We start from the raw sequence: 22,877 nt of genomic DNA, 5'->3' as shown, positions 1-22,877 counted from the left end.
ATTTTACCTTTAAGACAAATGAATAGAGGAACACCTGAGTGGCTCAGTCAGTTAAGTGCCCAAGTCTTTAATTTTTGCTCAGGTTATTATCTCACGGTTTGTTAAGTTCAAGCCCCCATGTTGGGCTCTACACTGACAGTGTGGAGTCTGCTTGGGATTCTTTCTCTCTAACCTCCCCCCCCACACACCCCCTCTCAAAATAAATAAGCATTAAAAAAAAAAAAAAAAGACAAATGAATAGAAAATTGCATTAGCCAGACCATTTTACTTGGCCACAACAAACCTATACTCCCCTGCTATGGTATAATAGAGATGTCATTCAGGACAATGCCCACTTTCTGCCCCCTATAAGGACCCCCACATGACTAAACTTTGCTTCCTTCATGCAACTGGTATACTTCCACCATAATACACACTAAGAATTGTTTAACTAATTGTTGTTCCTTTTTCGCCTGGCAGTTTAATTAAAAAACCATGTAAGATATTGTTGCTGTGTATTTGTGTTCTACTTTTCTGTGGTTTAAACTTAGCTTCTTTTATGATTTATGTTTTTACTGGTTCAGATTTTTTTTCTATTTTTATTTTGCTATGTGTACTTTCTGCAACACTTAGATGTTTTTAATAGAACTGACTAGATTTAAATAGAATGAGTTGAAATTCACAGTTGAGTTAAGGTCTTTGTTATTTTAAAGAAAAAAATGTACCGATTACCTGTGAAGTTAGCACTTCTATTCTCTTTAGCACCTAAGTGTTTCTTTACTCTTTAATTCATTTCTCTTTAATGTATGCAGACATTGGACTTGGTGATCTCATAATCACCAGTAATGAAGGAAATTATAGATGATTTGAGATGTACCTTTGAAATCTAAGGTGCTCTGGATTTATTTTCTAGCCTTTAAGATCCATTGACTGTTTCTGTAAATTACCTGATTTCTACTTCAGCTAGATAACTAAAACAACAGACTTTTACAGATGACTATTTTAAATATGTTGGACATTAAATAGCATCTCTTTTCCACAAATATAACTTTGTGCCTGATAATTTCTATGTTAAATATAAATTTCACATAGAAGAAGAGTAGGGTGTTATCACATTACTGTTACACTGGCACTAAACAACTTGCTCAGGCTTAATTTCAAAATTAAATGACTTATAGAGTATCCATTAAAAAAGTATAATGTTGATATCTGTATCTATGTTTGTGTATTTGTATATGTGTATGTATGTATATGTATATATGTAGATTGTTGGATATAATTATGCCTTTTTATTTAAAATTACTCAGTTTCTAAATATGGTACTAAAATGGGCTTCTCTGATACACCAAAAATAATTATTCTACAAAAAGGTTTTCTCTGTCATTTATCAGTAATAGTATTCAATTGAATACTGACTGGCTGGAATACTTTCTATATGAAATGTTCTCAATAAATATGTGATTAATGATGAGCTCTCTCTATATAATGTTCTTGGGTAAGCATAATTAATATCATGTAACTACTGTTTAGCATCAGAAAATAATTCAAATTGTGTTTTTACTCCCTATATGGCCTTTGGCCCTTTAAATGATAGTTTGTTTTAATTCTTGTAATTTAATTTCTGTGAACACTAAACTTTATTGCTTTGTTTAGATCATTTTGGTTCTAATATCATAATTTAAATTTTTATGTGATTCATGAGGCTAATTGGATAAGTATACTCAGAAGTTACCATTCCCCTTTCTTTTTTCTTTCGTCTCCCCTTATTTTCTTGAATTGACTATACATGTTTTTAAAAATTGATGGTTTGTAACTCTTGGAAACAAAATTTTAAAATCAGTGATAATACCAGAGAGCTAGTTCAAATAGACAAATATATCTGGCCCATCAAGAAAATCCCCACAAGCAATGTAAAGTAATTAGAACTTAATTACTTTATATGTCTGTGGAGCAGTTTAGTAATTGTGCCCTCTTGTCACTTACATTGAAGTGTTCAAATGTTTGAAAGTTCATCATTATGATAATAAACACTTTGATGTGATAAAGAACCATTAATCATATCAATCAGAAGTGATCTGAAGCCATACCACACAGAATATCTAGAAATCTCATTTCATTTTTTTTTTTTAACGTTCATTTATTTTTTAGAGAGAGGGAGAGAAATTTCGAGCAGAGCAGGGGCAGGAAGTGGGGAGGACAGAAGATCTGAAGTGGGCTCTGTGCTGACAGCTTCAGGGCTGACAGCAGTGAGCCCGATGTGGGGCTCGAACTCACATATCACAGGATCATGACCTGAGCTGAAGTTGAATGCTGAACAGACTCAGCCACTGAGTATACCTGGAAATCTCATTCCTTAATTTAAGTCATATCTTCAGTGAATTTACATGGTAATAGGGAGAGAAAAGTACAAAATCTAAATGACTAATGAAGTATACATGTATACATATGTACATAAATGGTATAATTATTGAGTTGAGGCTCACAGAGTAAAGGTGAGAGCAGAGAAGCTTAGGTATTCTTTGCAGAGGTGAAATTCATAAAAACCAATAGAATGAGTTTTTTAAGCCTGGTATATATTTAAGATTGACTATTAAAAAGTCAATTTCAAAAGTTAGAATGCAGAAATTTATTACATTTATCTAAAAGTGCTTCATTCTATAGAAAATAATTAACTTACTATTTTTGTATATGTATTTTTAAATATGGGTATACTATGCTTTTGCTTCTCATAGCTGGCACTTTATGTGCTTTCATTCCTGGAACCCAAAGACCTGCTACAAGCGGCTCAGACTTGTCGCTACTGGAGAATTTTGGCTGAAGACAACCTTCTCTGGAGAGAGAAATGCAAGGAAGAGGGTAAGGTTCAAAATCACAAAGGGAAGATCTTAGACTTTGAAAAAGCAAAGTGATTCTGAAAACAAATAGCAAAAACTAAAAATTAGAGGTTTTATGTATGCACATGTAATTGAAAAAAAGAACTTTGGCTGCCTATCAAAGAACGAAGAATTAGTCTTCATTTACATTCACCTACTTGTATACAGTCCACAGGTTATTCCACACGTTCAAATGAGTCAGATCTTGCAGCTAACCCCTTTACTATGAACAATAGTAACTAATAGCAAATAGATCGGATTTGCTTCCCAGTCTGAAAAGGTCAAGATGAGGATGATTTAAAGGAAACCTAAAAACAAAACAAAACACAGACCCATAGATACAGAGAGCAGATTGGTAGTTTCCAGAAGGGAGGAGAGTTGGGGAGGGGGGCAAGATAGGTAGGGGATTAAGAACTATAAACTTCCAGTTATAAAAGAAGTAAGCTATGGGGATGTAATGTAAGCATGGGCAATAGAGCCAATAATATTGTAGTAACTTTGTAAGTTCACAGAGGATAACTAGATTTATTGTTGTGACCATTTTGCAGTGTATATAAATATCAAATCACTATGCTGTACACCTGATGCTAATATTGTATGTCACTTACACCTCAGTTTAAAAGAAGGACAAACCAAAGACCTAATTTTGAATGTTTGCTTAAAATAACATAGAGATTAATTTCTACCAATAGTTTCATGGATGAGAAAGGTATCCTTCTCTCTAATACTTATAATTAAAGATAAATTTATAATTGCGACTGTCCTTAGGAGAGAAACTCACTGGAATGCACACTAATAAATGGCTACTCAGTCATATAAATAAATGAATGAAGGAAGGAAGGAAGGAAACCCCAAAATTATATTAACAAGATACAAATATTCCATATTCTGTTCATTTCTTTCACAAATACTTACTGAACACCTCCTATGAGCTAGAGATTCTTAAATGTTGGGGATATAGTACTGAACTCCCATTTTCTTCCCATCATGGAACTTATATTCTTGAAAACTGTAAAAAACAAAGCAAAAAGAACAAAGAAGAATGAAAATAAGTCTCCTTTCTTAGTAGAGTAGAAGGTATAATCTATATTAAATAAAAAGACTTTTTTTTTCAGCAGGCATCTAGAAAAATTATATTTTTGAAAAAATGTAAAAATATGATTTGCCTCTGATAAACAAAAATTTTTAGAAGAATCCTAGAGCATGAGATAGATACTCTACAGGTTATCTTCCCCTTCATGTGGATCACAGTTGATGGGGAGGACTGGTTAGTAAAGCTGGAAGGTAAAGATCCAGGATACTTGGTTTCTAATCCTGCTTCTGCACTGTCTGTAGCTTGGACTAATTAGTGAAACCTTTTCTTCTCAAGTGTCTGTATACATAAAGTGGGATTAATCATCCCTGCCTTACCTTCTCTCATAGAATCATTATTTAATGACTTTTTAAAAAACTGTGGTAACATATACATACCTAAGGTAGAATTTATCATTCTAGCCATTTTTAAAATTCCAGTTCAGTGGCATTAGATACGTTCATGTTGTTGTACAATTCATCTTTAGAACTATTTCATCTTTCCCAGCTGAAAGTTGATACCCATTTAACAGTAACTCCCTGTTCCTCCTCCCTGCAACGCCTGGCAACCACCATTCTGTTTTCGGACTCTATGAGTTTGACTACTCTATGTGCCTCATACAAGTGGAATCATGCAGTATTTGTCTTTTTGTGACTGGCTTATTTCATTTTGCATACTGTCTTCAAGGTTTATCTGTGTGGTAGCATGTGCCAGAATTCCCTTCTTTTTTGAGTCTGAGTAAATATTCCATTGTATATATCTCACATTTTGTTTCTTCATCCATCCATTGATGGACACTTGGGGATGCTTCCACCTTTCAGCTATTTTGAATAATGCGTCTATGAACGTGGGTGTACAAGTATCTGTGCAAGCTTCTGCTTTCAATTCTTTTGGGTGTATATCCAGAATTGGAATTGCTGGATTATGTGGTAATTCTGTGTTTAATTTTTTTTTGATGAAGCACCATCCTCTTTTCCATAGCATCTATATACCATTTTATATTCTCACAAGCATTGCATAAGGGCTCACATTTCTGCATATTTTCACCAACATTCATAGAATTAGTTAAAGAAATGAAAAGTCAATATGAAAACATGCCACAGAGAATGCAAACTTTACATTATTGTTTTATAATACAGTATTAGAAATTGGACAGTGTCCTGCATTTCTGTGGTTTTATGAAATATAAAATGTGTAATTTTTATTATTGGTGATGGCAGTTATGCTCTTTATCTCTTTAAAACTTTAGGTATTGATGAACCATTGCACATCAAGAGAAGAAAAATAATAAAACCAGGTTTCATACATAGTCCGTGGAAAAGTGCATATATCAGGCAGCACAGAATTGATACTAACTGGAGGCGAGGAGAACTCAAATCTCCTAAGGTAACTGAACTCTTGCACAGTATAACAGAAAGCACTAGTCAGTTTTGGTACCTAATGCAGTCTTCTTGGCCAGCAGTATAACTTAACTCCTATCTCCTGAAGAAAGAAAACAAGATATTTTAAAATAACTGAAAATGTAACTGACAGTATTGCCCTATTGCTAATTTCTCCAGTCTGACAACTAATTGTATTTGAATAGAAGATGAGTTGAATTGCCTATCATTCTATCTTAAATAAGTGAAAATTTCTGAGTATCCTGTTGAATTTTGTGTCATATGCCTAAGACTTTGCTTGCTCTCTGAACATGTAGTTAGAAAGTGATTTTTTGAGCAGTGCCCATGTTTTGTGTTTTTAGTGGCTTTTCTTAGTTTTATTTCTATAAGCTTAAGTGTAATACTGATTTTTTGTCGTATCATAAGTATATAAAGAATGACAAAAATGCTTATGTTATACAATTGGAAAAAAGCAATTGGAGATACTGTTACATTAATATGTATACATTATAACAGGCTTCTTTTTTTGTTTTAATTTGAAAAAGTTGATAATTATTGTTACTTTTGTCTTTCTAGTTTGTAGGTACTTTTGTTTTTGTGTGAAAATTGTAAAACATAGATGCATTTTTTTCTGGTTTGAATAGATAAATAGGTGATTATAAGATACATTTGTGTTTCAACCATCATTATGAGCTTTTGACTCATAAAAGTCTTGACTCACTCAATTTTAATAGTTGATATCTCAGGTATAAATCATAGAATATAGAAAAATAAAATGTTTAATACTTGATTCATCATTCAGGAAGAATGGATGCTACTTTATATAAATTATGTTTTTAAAAATAGACTATAGATTGCTGCTCCTAATTATGGCTTTATTTTTCTTTTCACCAGTATTTTTAAAAATGTAATTTAATAATATATTTCTAATCTGCACATCTATCTTGTAGGTTCTGAAAGGACATGATGATCATGTGATCACATGCTTGCAGTTTTGTGGTAACCGAATAGTTAGTGGTTCTGATGACAACACTTTAAAAGTTTGGTCAGCGGTCACAGGCAAAGTAAGCTTACTTCTTTCTACACTTCACATTTTGTTTATGTCTTTGCAGGGACCAACCAGGAAAACAAGAATTCCCTTGTTTTAATAACAAATAACAGAGCTTATTTTAATAACAAATATCAGAGCTTCTAATTTATTTAATTTTTCCTGTGGCACAAAGATCATGTTTCTCAGGATAGGATGTCCTTAGTTTCTTCTTGTAAATAGTTTGTCTATCTTTGTGACTTAGCTATTGTACAGTTTTTACAGATGTGCTTTATCCTTTTCTTGGTTAATTTTTCCCACCTTTATTAGCCATCTCAGTTATATTGTCTTTTTTAAACTTTTTAAAAACTATTATTGAGGGATATGTGTTTTTTCTGCTTTGTTTAATGATGTTAATTTAGATTTATCTCAAGCCCTGTGAGATGAAAGTTAGGCAGATACGATATATAAATAAAGGAATTTGAAGAAAAGAAGTAGTCTAAGCAATCAGTTTCACAGTATGCAGTATTATACTTTAATGGTTCTGTGGTGAATACTTATTTTTATCTGTCCAGTGGAGAATGTTTTCATGACTTAAGTAACTGACCAGCTAAAAAAAAGTGAGGAAAATGTGAGAAAAATAACCGTCTTTTAAAATGTCTTCTAATATGTTGATTCTTGAGCAAGAATCTTCTAAAATATTCCAAGTCACACGTAAAAACATTTTTTAAAGCAGCTTCATATTTCCATAGTGTAATATTAGCTTTGGACTTATTTCAGAGTTTTAATATCTGTCTTTACTTGTCTAGAAGTACCTTGCCTGGCTCCTAACTACTGCCTTGGGGCACATTCAGATGAAATGTGGTATGTAGCCACACCTAACACAGTTGGCATTCTTTCATTGAATCCATTCATATGGAAGAAACCATGTTGCAATTTTAGCATTATTTCATCAAAGAGACCAGGCTGGAGCTGTCTTACTTGAATGAGAAGTGTTTTACTTTCTACGTACTTGTTCCTCAGCTGTATGTGTGTGTTTAATATATAATGCTACTGAATAAATGAAGCAATAAATAGAGATGGGATCATGTTATATTGATGTGAAAAATCATTTTCTGATGTGCCAAACAGTCAAATTTTGTAAATAACTTTACCCCAAATTTTAATGAACTAGTGAAATGTTATAATAAATCGTTTTCTACCCAAAAGTAATCATCTTAAGTGTTTTTCCAGTGTTTGAGAACATTAGTGGGACACACAGGTGGAGTATGGTCATCACAGATGAGAGACAATATCATCATTAGTGGATCTACAGATCGGACTCTAAAAGTATGGAATGCAGAGACTGGGGAATGTATACACACCTTGTATGGGCATACTTCCACTGTCCGTTGTATGCATCTCCATGAAAAAAGGTAAGGGAAAATCCTATAGTGGTTGGGAATTCTTTGTTACTTGTGAATCTGAGGCCTTTTGTATACAATTCAGCTGTATAAAACTGTGTTTATTAGATAGTGATAGTGATAACGTGATGTTATTTTAGACTTTAATTATTAGACTTCAGATGTTTCTATGCTAGGAAAGCAGTAGTGTATTGGCTTAAAATTGGAGGATTGTCTAAATTTCCATCTCTTTAGTAGTGTTGTTGGCTTCCTCCTTGAAATTCTGTTTTCTAATCTTAGGTAGCATTTTATTGTACATCTTTGATGACTCATCATCTTCAAAAATTTTCTCTCTCTCTCTCTTTTTTTTTTTTTTTGGTATTTATATCTCTGCTAGTGGGATAAATTCAGGTATTCAGATTTCAAGCTTTTGAGTCTTTTTAATTATCCACCCACCCTACCTCTACTCCATTGTATCTCCTTATATCTAGGCAAAAGCTGAGGCCCATGGGTTTTAGTTTATTCTCATTACCAGTCACCTGAACTATTGACATAGCTTTCACACTTGGTTTTCTCACCTTTTACACGGCTGACAGAGAACCCTTTTCTAATTATGATAGTGTCACTGCCCTTTGAGAGCCTTCTGTTGTCTATCGAATCGAGGAAGAAATCCTCAATCCGGTTTTCAAAATAGTTTCAGCCAAACCAGACTGCTTGCCTTTTTTTCTTCTCACTGCCTTTGCTGTTGCTTTGATCTCCTCCTACAAAGGCCTCCTATTAAAATCCTTTCGATCTTCTATTGGCATGTCTTCACAGTATCCCTGTTAAACAAATGTGATTTTGACTTTACTTTGTCAAAAAAAAGGTCTGTCGGTTCTTACCATGAATCTACTGCAGTCCTTACCTTTGTTTCTGTCCACAGCATCTTCTTTATGAGAACTATTACATTAAGCAGATTTCATGCTAGATTGTAAAATGTGAAGAAAAGTATCTTTTCACGTGTAATTTGAATCTACTTTGAACAGTGTGCTCTAGTATTAAAATTTGGGGGGTTGATATTAAGAGACCTTGTATTTCAGTTCCCAATATGTTCTGACTTAAATCTCTCAGTGCTCTCATTTTCTACTCTTCCACATGTGGAATCTATGGCCTTTCTTTATCTCTTCAGAATTACATGAAGATACCTGAGTTTTCAGCTCTCCTTTGTAATCCAGCGGCAGTTGTGATATTGGTATCACTCTGGTCTTCAGGAGAGCATAGTTTTAATAATGTTGGGCCAAATTTTTAAGGGATTACTGTTGATACCATGTCTGTCTTCTAAAATCTGTATATCTTAATGCCTCCATAGCCTATTGACTATAAATATAAGCACATGCAGCCTTTGTTTGAGGATATTCTAAAACTAGTTAACTTTACCAGAATTATATGGCGTAAGGCACATATCTTTAGCTATTTAAATTCCAAATTCAGATTTGTTAAATAACGCTTGTTAATTTTTTCCCTAATCTCAAAGAGACTATATGTTCATAATAAAAATTTTGGGAAATAGCTAAAGAATGAAGAAGAAATATAAAATTCAAAATAGTACCACCAGAGTTTTCCCACTAACATTTTATACATGTGGCCCACATTAGCATTTTATTTCTAAAATCAAGATCTTATTGTATATATTTAGAGCTGGTGGTGGTGGCAGTGGCTGCTGCTGCTGCTTCTGCTTCTCCTCTTCCTCCACTTCCTCCCCCTCCTCCTCTTCCTTCTCCTTTTCCTACTCCTCATCTTCCTCCTCCTCCTCCTCCTCCTCCTCCTCCTCCTACTCTCCTTCTCCCCCTTCTCCTTCTTCTCCTTGACCTTCTTCAAATATAATACAGTAGTTTTCAAACTATCCCACACAACCCCAGTTGCTACACAGCCCCTTATAAATGAGGGAACCAAGCAGGCAGAATTCTAGGCTTCTCAACCAGAGTAACTTGACTTGTAAATGTTTATATATCTCAGTTTGACATAGGATTTCTTTGAACACAAGTGTTCCTGCTTAAGAAAATAAAAGATAGAATAACCACTGACTTTATATTACCATGTTTTCTCATGCTGTTAAAAATTCTAATACTTTTTTTCTGTTTTTTCCCCTTACAGAGTTGTTAGCGGTTCTCGAGATGCCACTCTTAGGGTTTGGGATATTGAGACAGGCCAGTGTTTACATGTTTTGATGGGTCATGTAGCAGCAGTCCGCTGTGTTCAATATGATGGCAGGAGGGTTGTTAGTGGAGCATATGATTTTATGGTGAAGGTATGGGATCCAGAGACTGAAACCTGTCTACACACGTTGCAGGGGCATACTAATAGAGTCTATTCATTACAGGTAAGAGATCCTATCTCTCTTATCCCTTAGATGCTTTACTGATGAATCATAAGATTGTTTTACTCAGATAGTTGCTGTCAAATAGCTGATTCAATACAATCCAAAAAATACAGATCACATCATTTTGTTGTTTACATACAGTTTAAAATTGGCATGAAGAAAGCATAAATTTTGACCCATTTAAATGATTTATTTAAATTTTTCTGTGATCCATTTTTTCTATAAAATACAAATATTTGTCTTGAAACCTGAGATTTGGAGCCCTAAGTTTTACTATATTAATTATTGGGTAGATAGTCTCATAGGAAAATAACCTGGATTTTAATAAACTCCTTAGCAGAGGATTAATTTTACCAAAAGCTGCCCCTTTGCCTTGATAGCTGAAGTTGACAGACCATGTAATTGTGATTCCATCCCCATTCAGAGGGGAAATGGAGCCTTTCTACATAAAGCTGCTTTACTAGATGCTCTACCAGCACAGAGCTAGTGATTGGTGGTCATAAAGGAGTAGATTTGACTAAACTGATGTTTTTTGTATCATTTGAACCTGATACTCTTGAGTAGGTTGCCATGCTTTGAAATAAATAGCTAGGTTAATAGCAAGTTTAGAAAATGGGTCTTGTTTCGTTTTCTGAAAGACAGCATTTTCAATGTAAAAATTTGTGCATTACTTACATAGTTTATTTACCATTACTGCCCATTAGTGATCAGCAGATTAGTACTTAGTCCCAGTGCTGACAGTTCTCTATTCTTGGGATATTTGTTTCTTAATTCATGGAATACTGACTATGTCACAAAATACTGACATATAATAAAGATGTGTTAACTTAGAAAAGAGTATGAATTTGGTGGAGAGGGAATTGGCTGAAGTTGTTTTTATGTTTTGTGATATGCTCAGAACCTTAATGAATATAATATTCTCATTTAAGTAGACCATTAGATTGAGAGAAGAGGTAGCAATATTATTATAGCTCTTCAAGGGATTGATATTTATTGACTTTTGGTATAGCTAGGAAGCTGGGGAAGAGAAACCTATATCGCTTGCTTTTATCATCAAAATGCCACCTCTTGTAATTTCAAATATAATTATCTATTGGCATATTTCCTAATTAGCATTTGGTTCTTATAAATGAAATTTTTATTTTATATATAATTTTTTTTAATTTTTATTTATTTTTGAGAGGGAGAGAGTGACAGAGCACAAGTTGGGGAGGAGCAGAGAGAGAGGGAGACACAGAATCTGAAGCAGGCTCCAGGTTCCAAGCTGTCAGCACAAAGCTTGACATGGGGTTTGAACCCACAAACTGTGAGATCATGACCTGAGCCGTAGTTGGTGGATTAACCAACTGAGCCACCCATGTGCTCTTTTTACGTACAGTTTTTAATGGGACTCACTTTTAAACATCATGAGAGTTATCTCTAGTCTTTTCATGCCTTAGTGTGTGTGTGTTGGTAAACACAGCCTTTATTGCAAGCCATGTCCATAGTTTCAGTTTTCTGTTGTGAAGTAAGACTCCAATGGCAGTCCTTATTGAATGATCCATGATATTTAGCTACTAAGTGTGGCCAGATGATCTGAAAGTAGTGTGTTCATTTAAATGTTTTGTTTTGTTTCTGCATCTAGTTTGAAGCCACTGGCCATAAAAAAATAAATAAATAGCAATTCTGATAGAAGCTTCTGAGAACGTGCATGGTAGATTGACTTGATTACATTTATCCTGTTACCTCATTTTGATCCTGGCATTACTTGTTTCCCATGCTTTATTTTCCACCCCTGTAGGATTAAGGTCAATAAATAATAATAAGAATATCCACACTTCTAGTCTAATAAACTATGTCTGTTGTAGTTTGATGGTATCCATGTGGTGAGTGGATCTCTTGACACATCAATTCGAGTTTGGGATGTGGAGACGGGGAATTGCATTCACACATTAACGGGACACCAGTCGTTAACAAGTGGAATGGAACTCAAAGACAATATTCTTGTCTCTGGGAATGCAGATTCGACAGTTAAAATCTGGGATATCAAAACAGGACAATGTTTACAAACATTGCAAGGTAAGGTTTGGCTACTCAGCTTTAGTTGTATTCACTAAAAATGGGTTTGTTAGTCAAAAGAGAAATATGGAGCTCTTCTGTCACAGAAAGAATTAACCTCCTACAAAATGAAAATGTTTATTTTGTAGAAGTTTATGAACACTACCACTCTGGCTTGACAGAACAAGGCTATGCTTGAGAAATTGTTTTAAATTGTGTTTTTAAGATAAAACTGTTTAATCACTTCCTGCATGTACAGTCAACTCTACCTAACCTTAAAGAACATAGTGAAGAAAGATCTTGACTATGTTACGGAAGCAACAGACTCCTTTTGTTTTTTGAGTGATCATATTTTTAAAATTTTGAATTTTTAGTCCAATTTTAAATTAAAGAGCTACCTTACTGGGGGCGGTGGGGGGAAGCACATCTCTGATCTGATAGGAAATTACTTTGGCCATCTGCTTAACTAGGATGGAAGGAATAATAGCACCCGGTAAAATTAAAAAAGAAACATGTGAAAGCCACTAATATTAAATGAGGCATAACAGTGTTAACATTTTATGCTATGATTAACTTCTTTTTATTGGGCTGAGTCCTTAAAATGTGTTGTTTTTTGTTTTGTTTGTTTCAGTGAGGCCATCTGGTGGGCTGTATTCTAGCTTTTTACCTATTGGTATTATCTGTTCTCCGAATTTCGGAATTGTGTCCATTCAGCCTTTGCCTTTGAGTGGTCGAGTCAAAGTGGTAGGGGAGTAAGTCTCATGCCTGTTTGTCCATCAGCAGAATACATAGAATACGTGAAGCTGGGCTGTCCACATCACCACTAAGAATGCTCTTATTCATACAGCCAGAAAACCAAATGTGTGCCTGGTAGCCAGCAAAGCTTTCTGGAAGATAGAAGTCTTGCAAGTCATGTTTCAGTTTACAAAGAGCCACCAGATTTTCTTACAGCCCTGCTGATCCTAAAATACTCACAGTTTCTAAATTTGCAGCATTTTAAATATTTCATTTATTGTATGTTCTAATGTAGAAGTCTACAATTACAGTGTAACTTACCCATCACCATCATTTCTAACCAGTAATTAAATTCCTTTGGTTTTGCCTAGGTCCTAACAAGCATCAGAGTGCTGTAACCTGTTTACAGTTCAACAAGAACTTTGTAATTACCAGCTCAGATGATGGAACTGTAAAACTATGGGACTTGAAAACGGGTGAATTTATTCGAAACCTAGTCACATTGGAGAGTGGGGGGAGTGGGGGAGTTGTGTGGCGGATCAGAGCCTCAAACACAAAGCTGGTGTGTGCAGTTGGGAGTCGGAATGGGACTGAGGAAACCAAGCTGCTGGTGCTGGACTTTGATGTGGACATGAAGTGAAGAGCAGAAAAGACAAATTTGTCCAAATGTGTAGACGATATACTCCCCGCCCTTCCCCCTGACAAAAAAAAAAAAAAAAAAAAAAAAAAAAAAAAAAAAAAAAAAAAAAAAAAAAAAAAAAAAAAAAAAAAAAAAAAACAGAAAAAAAACAGAAAAAAAAGAAAGAAAAAAGAAAAGAAAAAGAAAAAATATCCCTTGTTCTCAGTGGTGCAGGATGTTGGCTTGGGGCAACAGAGTGAAAAGATCTACAGACTAAGAAGGAAAAGAGGAAGACATGACAACCCTAACTGACAAGAGAGGCGTCCGCTGTCTCATCACATAAAAGGCTTCACTTTTGACTGAGGGCAGCTTTGCAAAATGAGACTTTCTAAATCAAACCAGGTGCAATTACTTCTTTATTTTTCTTCTCCAGTGGTCATTGGGCAGCGTTAATGCTGAAGCTTCGTTACAGATTCTGCTAGCCTGTCCTTTTACCACTGAGACCTAGAAAGGAGCTGCAATAACATCCAAACAAGAACTGGCTGACTTTCTAATTAGAGAGCATCTGCAACAAAAAGTCATTTTTCTGGAGTGGAAAAGCTAAAAAAAAAAAAAATTACTGTGAATTGTTTTTGTACAGTTATCATGAAAAGCTTTTTTTTTTTTTTTTGCCAACCATTGCCAATGTCAATCAATCACAGTATTAGCCTCTGTTAATCTATTTACTGTCGCTTCCACATACACTCTTCAATGCATATGTTGCTCAAAGGTGGCAAGTTGTCCTGGGTTCTGTGAGTCCTGAGATGGATTTAATTCTTGATGCTGGTGCTAGAAGTAGGTCTTCAAATATGGGATTGTTGTCCCACCCCTGTACTGTACTCCCAGTGGCCAAACTTATTTATGCTGCTAAATGAAAGAAAGAAAAAAAAGCAAATTATTTTTTTTTATTTTTTTTCTGCTGTGACGTTTTAGTCCCAGACTGAATTCCAAATTTGCTCTAGTTTGGTTACAGAAAAAAGACTTTTTGCCACTGAAACTTGAACCATCTGTGCCTCTAAGAGGCTGAGAATGGAAGAGTTTCAGATAATAAAGAGTGAAGTTTGCCTGCAAGTAAAGAATTGAGAGTGTGTGCAAAGCTTATTTTCTTTTATCTGGGCAAAAATTAAAACACATTCCTTGGAACAGAGCTGTCGCTGCCTGTTCTGTGGAGAAACTTTTCTTTTTGAGGGCTGTGGTGAATGGATGAACGTACATAAGAAAACTGACAAAATATTTTAAGAATATATAAAACAAAATAAAGTTGCTGGTCAGTCTTAGTGTTTTACAGTATTTGGGAAAACAGCTGTTACAGTTTTATTGCTCTGAGAAACTGACAAAGCAGAAACTATTCAGTTTTTGTAGTAAAGGCGTCACACGCAAACAAACGAAATGAATGAAAAAGTCAAATGGTTTGCCTCATTCTCCAAGAGCCACAACTCAAGCTGAACTGTGAAAGTGGTTTAACACTGTATCCTAGGTGATCTTTTTTTCCTCCTCCTGTTTATTTTTTTTTGTTTTATTTATAGTCTGATTTAAAACAATCAGATTCAAGTTGGTTAATTTTAGTTATGTAACAACCTGACATAATGGAGGAAAACAACCTTTAAAGGGATTGTGTCTATGGTTTGATTCACTTAGAAATTTTATTTTCTTATAACTTAAGTGCAATAAAATGTGTTTTTTCATGTTAGTATGCCTGTTTCTTCCACTGAAGTAAATAATGCTTCATTATAAATCTTTAGGGTTTGTCTCTAATATTTAGGGTATCAAAGTCTTAGTCTCTTTGCATTCCCTGTAATGTGATCCAGAGATCAACACTTCCAGGCCTGTGTCATGCAACTAAAGTAAGAAAAATGTGCCACAAATGCAAATTTTGTTTATCGCATTAGACTATAAAGAAGGACACTCCACTGTGCCTATCTCTATATGACATTGAATGTATCGGGGTCCCTCAAATGGTTTCAGAACTTTGGTGATAGTTACAACTAGAGTTCCTATATTAAAAAAAAAAAAAGTTCATTTTTAAAATTTGACCACATGTTGAGTACTTACCAGGAATTTTCTGTGCAAATCTCTGAACCTCCCACCCTCCCTGAGAAGTAGGTACTATTAGCTTCCATTTTGAAGTTGAGGGCAGAACTGGCTCAGACTGGATAGGCGATTTGTCAGAAGCTGGATAACTAGCAGAGTGCCTGCATTCCCAGCCATGCTCTTTTAGAAGAAAGAAACCTAGGGGTCCCTGGGTGGCTCGGTCAGTAAACTTAGGCTCAGGTCCTGATCTCACGGTTCGTGAGTTCAAGCCCCACGTCAGTCTCTGTGAGCCTGGAGCCTGCTTCTGAGTCTGTGTTTCCCTCTCTTTGTCCCTCCCCTGCTTGTGCTCTTTCTCTCTCCAAAATAAACATTAAAAAGAAGAAGAAGAAAGAAACCTAGAATTTTGACAGGCTACAGCAGAGTTTGGGAACAAGAAAGTCATTTTTGTGGTACTTTCAGGCTCTTCTGTTGCTGTTTTAGTCAACAAATCTAATATTTTATTAATGTGAAAAAACAAAGTTCAGCTATTCAAATCATGTAGCCACTCAAATAGCATGTTCTGTCTCCTACCCTCACCCCTTCTATATATTTAACATTTTATTTAATCCCCAGGCCATAGATCAAAATCTAAAACTTAATAAAAACAGATGCTGCTTAGAGAGTACATTTCTCACAGTCATAAAGTGTGTGTTCTTTACTCATAGAGCATCAGTTCTTAAGCCTCAGGCTCCCAGAGGCACTAAATCTGAACATCCAGAATGGGGTCCAAGAATCTGCATTTAAACTAGCTCACCAGGTGAGTTGTGTTCACAACTTAAAACCACTACCTTATCCCTACTGTTGCTCATTTGGTTCATTAGTCCCCAGCACATCACAGGCACAGGACCATCAGGGAGAAGTGATAGTTAAATGGAAAGATGGAAAAACCACATGGCTAAACACAGGCAAAAATCACCTTAGGTCCCGAGTCCAGGGGCCGCAGCCCTGCCTGCGTTAGGATGAACCAGCACCTAGCCCAGAGTCATCACTACTGTTCGCGTCGACAACCCTGAATGATCAAGAAGTCATGATTCTATTTGGTGATCTCGAAACTATGTGCTTTTTCATAATAACAAATGTGGTTTAGCTGTAGTATTATTAACAAAAAACATCATCTTTGAAAATAAATGTACATTATAGAATAGAATTGAGTTCACAGGATTTGCAGACAACAAGGTTGGAATTCAAATCCCAGTTTTCTAATACCAGGTAGTTACAGGAATTTCATTAGATTTCTTGAACTCCTGTTTCCTCATCGTTTCTTATGTAGAGAATACCCACCTGCTGAGGTTATTGTGGGGATTAAGTGAAATGTTTTAAAGCACATAACACTGATGGCACTTAAAGCTCAATAAATGGTAGCTACTATTAAAACTCGAGGAAAATAGACCCAGATAATTGTTACTTTCTATATTTGGGAACAATTGAATGTGTTTGCAACTCATTCAGGTATGTAATAAAAATAGTATTTCTCTATATATAGTAATTTGTTTTTTTAAGTGGAGTCCCATAGATTTCTCATTTGAGTCTTACAGAAACCTTCGTGAGGTAGATTGGTATGGGGCACCTAACAGTGATTTTGTACACATTTAGGTGTTCATTAAATATTATTTTATGAGTAAATGAATAATCTTTCTTACAGTGGATCTCTTCCTGAAAGAGAATATGTTAACCTCATGCTAAAAGAATTAAATTATTGTCGGCATAGTAGGAAAGGTCATGAAAAGAACAGTTTTGTGGCTTCCTTAGTGAAGAAGTTCACCACTTTATATAATGGAATTTTTAAATCTTCACACCAGAATACAGGCAGTCTCCACATTAGATGTTACAAGTTCTCAAAGATCAAACAATGCCTGAAACTAATGCTAAAATGGAGACACAGAAGTAGTCCTTTAAGGCCCGTAGCAGGTGCTCAGTAAATACTTGTTGAATTGAGCAAAGGGGGTTTACTGTCCTTTTTTTATTATTGGAATTGTTTATAATTTTGGTGTTTTGAAACTCACTTATTGAGATTCAGTAACCACAGCTATTTCATTCAATTGCAACAGCCAATGTATGTCGAATGGTTAAGTAAATGTTTTATTTCAAAAAGTAGTTTATACTTACTTGTTGGTATTAACTGTTTTTAAGCCACTTTCTCTATGACTTTTGAGCTAGTCTATTATAAAGCCTCCTTTCTATTTATCTGAATTGATTAGAGGCTATAATCAAACAATGAAACGAAGAAGAACTTCTCTTCTCTTCTGAGTGAAACAGGAAATCAAGGGCAGCTCCCCCAGACCCCGGCTGCGCCTTGCTTTCCATGCACTCTTCTCCCCGACACTCACTGCACTTAGTGAAAGGTCTGCCCAGACGCCTGCAAAGAGCCTGCCCGGTCCCATCCTGGCTGCTGTAACTCCTCTCATTCTAGACCGGGACCAGGTACCAGTGGCTCTGCCTGGCAGGAGTGAGTTCACCTTGCGTTCTCTCCTGAAGCCTTCTCTCAGACACAACTTGCGTCATTTTCCTTCTGTGAACCATCCTCCCCCCCCCCCCCCCCCCCCCCCCCCCCCCCCCCCCCGTCCCCCGTCCCATAAAAGTCGGTCAGGATTCTAACCTACACTCCATCAGATTCCTCAGCCAGTAAAGGATTCAGCCTTGTGCCGGACAGCAGCTCTGTGAAAACCTCCTGTTTGTCTGTTCTACTGAGAGTCAAAGGGGTTTAGTGTTGCTGATTGATTAATTTGAATAAATGCTTCTGACACAGGCTGTTTGATATTCCCTGCCGTAGTGCATTGTGAGGATGATGACACACACACACCCATACAAGAATATATTGATTAGAACGTCGGAAGAAGCCTCTTGTTCTCAGTCATAATAACATCATTTCCCATAAGCCCTTTCCCTCTTCATCCATGCAAAAAATAGGAGTGGCCCATATGAAGGGAAAGTGTTGGTTGTCATGAGGAGAGTTCCTGAGTCTTTTCCAGGATAGATCAGTGGCCTCTGTGGGTGAAGAGGATGTGTGTGTGTTCGCAGAAGCTGCCTGGAACCCTGCTGGAAGCAACCATAGGGTAATTTGAAAAGTTGATGTCTAATTTTTGGTTGGTGTTGGCATTTTCTATCGCCCAGGAGATGGATTTTAAGTTAGATTCAAAGTGGCTGCCCCCAGCTCCCTTTTGCTGGGAGTGCCTAGTCCTTGATTTGAATTACAAACAAAAATAGCATGGCATCATTCACTAACCAACGTGTTTCATTGTCCATTCGCTTAATACCAGTGACGTCCGAATGAGTGAGGTTCTCGCCAGCTTCATCCCTCTGCCGCTTTCTCTTTCTAGGTGGAAAAGACCAAAATACATCAAAAGGTAATTTCTTCAGGGAAAAGGAAAGCACCAAAAACTGAAAGGATTCAGAATGCACCTTTCCCCAAAGTGTAAAGTATAAACAAATTCTAGATCCAGTTCCTAGGAAGACTCATTGCTGAGACTAAAGCTTGGCAATGTCCCAATTTGCAATTGAGTATAAAAATAGCAGAGTTTCTATTTCAGATGATCTGATTCTCCCCAGGATTTTTAAGGACAAGGAACCACTGAGTGGACATTTTGACGTTTCATTCTTGCTTTGAAAAATCTATCGTAGCAAAACCTAAGAAGGCTGTTTATCCTTGGGTTTTGGTTTGCACTGGCAGTCATGGTCTGCAAAGGAAAAATTATGTTGAAATCACACTTGCAAATCAAAGGTTCAAATATAATAGACCACAAAAATATATTGCCAATTTACTCTTTTTCTAGGAGGTTCATAGATTATAAAAGAGACATCAAACCACTACTCACCATAAAATGAAGGTTATTTGCAAGACTTTTTAAACTTATATTGATGAAGCCCATTAAGACTTTATCAAACCCTTATGCCTCGCTAAATGCAATCAGACAGTATAGTCCCCTGCTACCAGGAGCCTTTCAATCTGAGGATGCTCTCTATTCCTCTAAAGTGAGTTTGAGTAGCTTAAATAAATCCAGTAAGGACACGGTAAAGTATTGAGGTTAAAAGTAAAACCACATGCACGTCTAGTAAAAGAGAGATCTGGGTTTAGGAGGCCTGATGCTTATAAACTTAAGGACCCTCATAAAGAAAAGACCCCAAATAATTAGATCCAAAAGTGAGCATTTAGAATAAAGATTATAACAAGTTACTGAAGCCTTATATTTCAGATTCCTCTTTTCTAACATCTCTTTAGGCAATTACCAGAACTGCTTAATAGAAGGGCTTCTGATTGCAGCCTGGCTTCCCCTTCCCACCTAGAACATTCTACAACTCCTTGCAACCCCTAGCTTAACAGCTTAGCAGAGATCTGTTAAATGAGGAACCCTGAAGCTTCGCTTCATCAGTTTCAAGGAAATCCCACCTCTGCCTCTCTCAACTTCAATTCCCTCATCTGTAACGGGGTAACATGTTATGGGGATTACATGAAACATGTATGTCAGGCACTTACCAGAGTCTTCATTAAAGGCTTGTAGTTATTACCAGTAATAAAGTGTCAGCTGCCATTGTACACTCACACGTGCTTATTAAAACTTAGCACAGTTATACGTATTTTCAAATCATTTATTATTCGTTTAATCCCAGCTGTCTCATGACATATTATTATTAATCCCATTGTAGAGATGAGGAAACAGATACAGAGATGTCAAGTCACTTGCTCAAAGATACACAATTAAGGGGGGGGTATGGAGAAACTGGGATTCAGACCTAGGCATTGTGGCTCCACAATGGCATCAAGCTCTTAACTACTATATTACCTATACTGATTCACAACTGCCTTGCAAATATGGAAACCTGTAATGTGTCTTGGGTCATATCAGAAAGTGATGTAGCCCTCAGTCCCAACCTGTCAACCTGGGAGCTCACGTAATGCTACAGAAGCAGGTAAGGTCCTGGGTTTCAGCTAGGAATGCCTGAAGAACAAGTGTACGGTAATGCCTGGGTGGCTTAGCTGTAGTGAATCCTCTCATTTTTTCCAACTGCAGAGTCAAAAATGAGTGAGTTGCCTCTATTGATATGTAAGAGGTTCACATATCAATGAGAATACAGGCAAGGTGGGTAAAATAATGTATTATTAAAAGTTGTTTCCAAATAATTCGGGGGGGGGTGGAATATGCTATTTCTACAAAAAATGGGTACTTCAGTTAGGTGGGAACATTTTTTCTTTTTCTATTTAAATCACTCTTGATGCACTTGTGCCTCAGACAACTAGGCAAATGAGGAGCAAGCTTTTGCACTCTGTTACAGTCATGAGGAGAAGCAGGGCCATGTTAAATTTAGACTGATACATAGTAAATCCTCAGTAAGTGTTGGCAGCCATTAGTAGGAGTAGTAGCGGCAGTAGCAGCAGCAGCAACAAGTAGTTGTATTCACATTCTATCTTAGCCACTTGTGTGACTGGAAGAGTTTAAAAATCTTGAGGGGCGCCTGTGTGGCTCAGTGGATGAAGCATCTGACTGACTCATGCCATGATCTCATGGTTCATGAGTTCAAGCCCTGCATCAGGCTCTGTGCTGACAGCTCAGGTCCTGGAGCCTGCTTCAGATTCTGTGTCTCCCCTTTCTCTGCCCCTGGCCGGCTCGCACCCTCTCTCTCTCCTCTCTCTCTCTCTCTCACTAAAAAATGAACATTAAGAAAATTTTAAAAAATATTTCTTGGGATGCCTGGTGGTTTCATCTCAAGTCATGATGCCACAGTTTGAGCCCTGCACTGGGCTCCAGAGCTGGTAGCACAGAGCCTGCTTGGGATTCTCTCTCTCTCCCTCTCTCTCTCTGCCCCTCCCTTGCTTGTACCATCTCTCTCTCTCTCTCTCAATAAATGAATAAATAAATAAAAGTGACTCTTTCTCAACCTCTTTCACCATCTGTAAATGAGAAGGTAACTGCTGTGAGTGCTACATGGAATAACATGGAGGACCTGGTATATAGCGTGTGGCTAGTTACGTACTCAACGCATGGGAGCCATCCTTAGTACTGTTGCTACTGCCAACAGTAGCACAGTGACTATGTCTCAGGCCATCATTTTGAGCTTAATGTGGAGGACGCGATCTGTAAGACTTTCAGAACACAGTGCCCAAACCACTTTCCAAAATGTGCCAGGAACCTGAGAATAGTCTCCCCTGTTAGAAAGTAATATGCAATCCAGTTTAAAATGACAAATTACCTCTTTCTCTCCAAAGACTTACTTAATAGTAGAGAACTTAAAAAGGCACAAGCCCAAAAGAGGAATAGGACAGGGAAATCAAGTAGACAAAAGATTTCAACAATTTTGAATGAAGGAAACAGATGAAGGAGTTGTCACTATACAAGTAGATTAGAGAAACTACAATCTAAAGCACCCACGAAGAGAGGGATACTAATGAGAAGTGAGCTAATTCCTTTTTTGCAGAAGGCAAGGGCACAACATGGGCCTGAGAACTAAGAAACTGGTTGAAGTAAGAGTGCACGGAAGGGTGGGGTCTACCTCCCTGCCTCACTTTATTAAAAAAAATATTTTTTAATGTTTATTTTTGAGAGAGAGACAGAGCACAAGGAGGGGAAGGGGCAGAGAGAGAGGGAGACACAGGATCTGAAGCAGACTCTAGACTCTGAGCTGTCAGCACAGAGCCCAACGTGGGGCTCGAACTCAAGAACTGCTAGATCATGACCTGAGCTGAAGTAGGAGGCTGAACTGACTGAGCCACCCAGGAGCTCCTCCCTTACTCATTTTCTTGCATAGAGGAGACTATCTTGTGAGCCCACAACCTCTTTTCCCTTCCCTGCGGGGAAAGACAGTTAAGTCCTCATCTACCATAATTGGAAGTTATCAATGTCTAAAATGGAAAAAAAAAAAAACTAAAATAGAAGAGAAGCATATTTTACAAAAAGATAGGAGATACACAGAAGAATTAGCTAAAGAGTTACAAACGTGTGCCTCTGTGGCTGGGGAAAGGAGAGGGTACGGCATTTTGATACATTTTCCCTTTTTGAATTCCTTTGCTAAAACTATATTTTAAAGCAAGATCAGAAAAGTAGATGTCGGAGATTTTTGAAATCGTGGCATTTCTTTGCCCAGGCCCGTCAGCGTCCTTCTTGACAAGGCTCTGATCTAGCTAGTCACCAGAAGCTACTGAATCTTCTGGCACAAGGAAGGGCTTGGGGCACTCCTTCTGGAAGAGTTCCGCAGCAAAGTGGAGAAGCAGATAAGAGCTGTGTCAGGGCAACTTACCCAGGTTCTCTTTGTCTTTGTGTTTTCATCTGTGAAAAGGGCCCCCTACCAATCCCTCCTCATTAGGCCCCCGGAGGCC

The 22,877-nt window shown here is 36.8% G+C and overlaps 1 protein-coding gene across 3 annotated transcripts in view; it reads left to right on the top strand.

Moving 5' to 3' along the window:
* The window catches only part of FBXW7 (F-box and WD repeat domain containing 7), a 228,665-nt gene extending 215,114 nt beyond the window's left edge, over positions 1-13,551 (top strand). For all 3 annotated transcript variants that reach the window (XM_039234352.1, XM_039234353.1, XM_039234354.1), the window contains 7 exons: positions 2,712-2,835; positions 5,174-5,310; positions 6,254-6,367; positions 7,564-7,745; positions 9,846-10,071; positions 11,919-12,129; positions 13,215-13,551. In XM_039234352.1, coding sequence (XP_039090283.1) covers positions 2,712-2,835; positions 5,174-5,310; positions 6,254-6,367; positions 7,564-7,745; positions 9,846-10,071; positions 11,919-12,129; positions 13,215-13,483 — 1,263 coding nt within the window. In that variant the 3' untranslated portion in view covers positions 13,484-13,551. The remainder of the gene's footprint in view (positions 1-2,711; positions 2,836-5,173; positions 5,311-6,253; positions 6,368-7,563; positions 7,746-9,845; positions 10,072-11,918; positions 12,130-13,214) is intronic.
* The last annotated feature ends 9,326 nt before the right edge of the window (positions 13,552-22,877 follow it).

Source organism: Hyaena hyaena, unplaced genomic scaffold (assembly GCF_003009895.1).
Source record: "Hyaena hyaena isolate Hyena2069 unplaced genomic scaffold, ASM300989v1 scaffold_89, whole genome shotgun sequence".
Classification (NCBI taxonomy): domain Eukaryota; kingdom Metazoa; phylum Chordata; class Mammalia; order Carnivora; family Hyaenidae; genus Hyaena; species Hyaena hyaena.
Note: the sequence above shows the minus strand (reverse complement) of the source record. Positions and strands in the feature narration are given on the sequence as shown.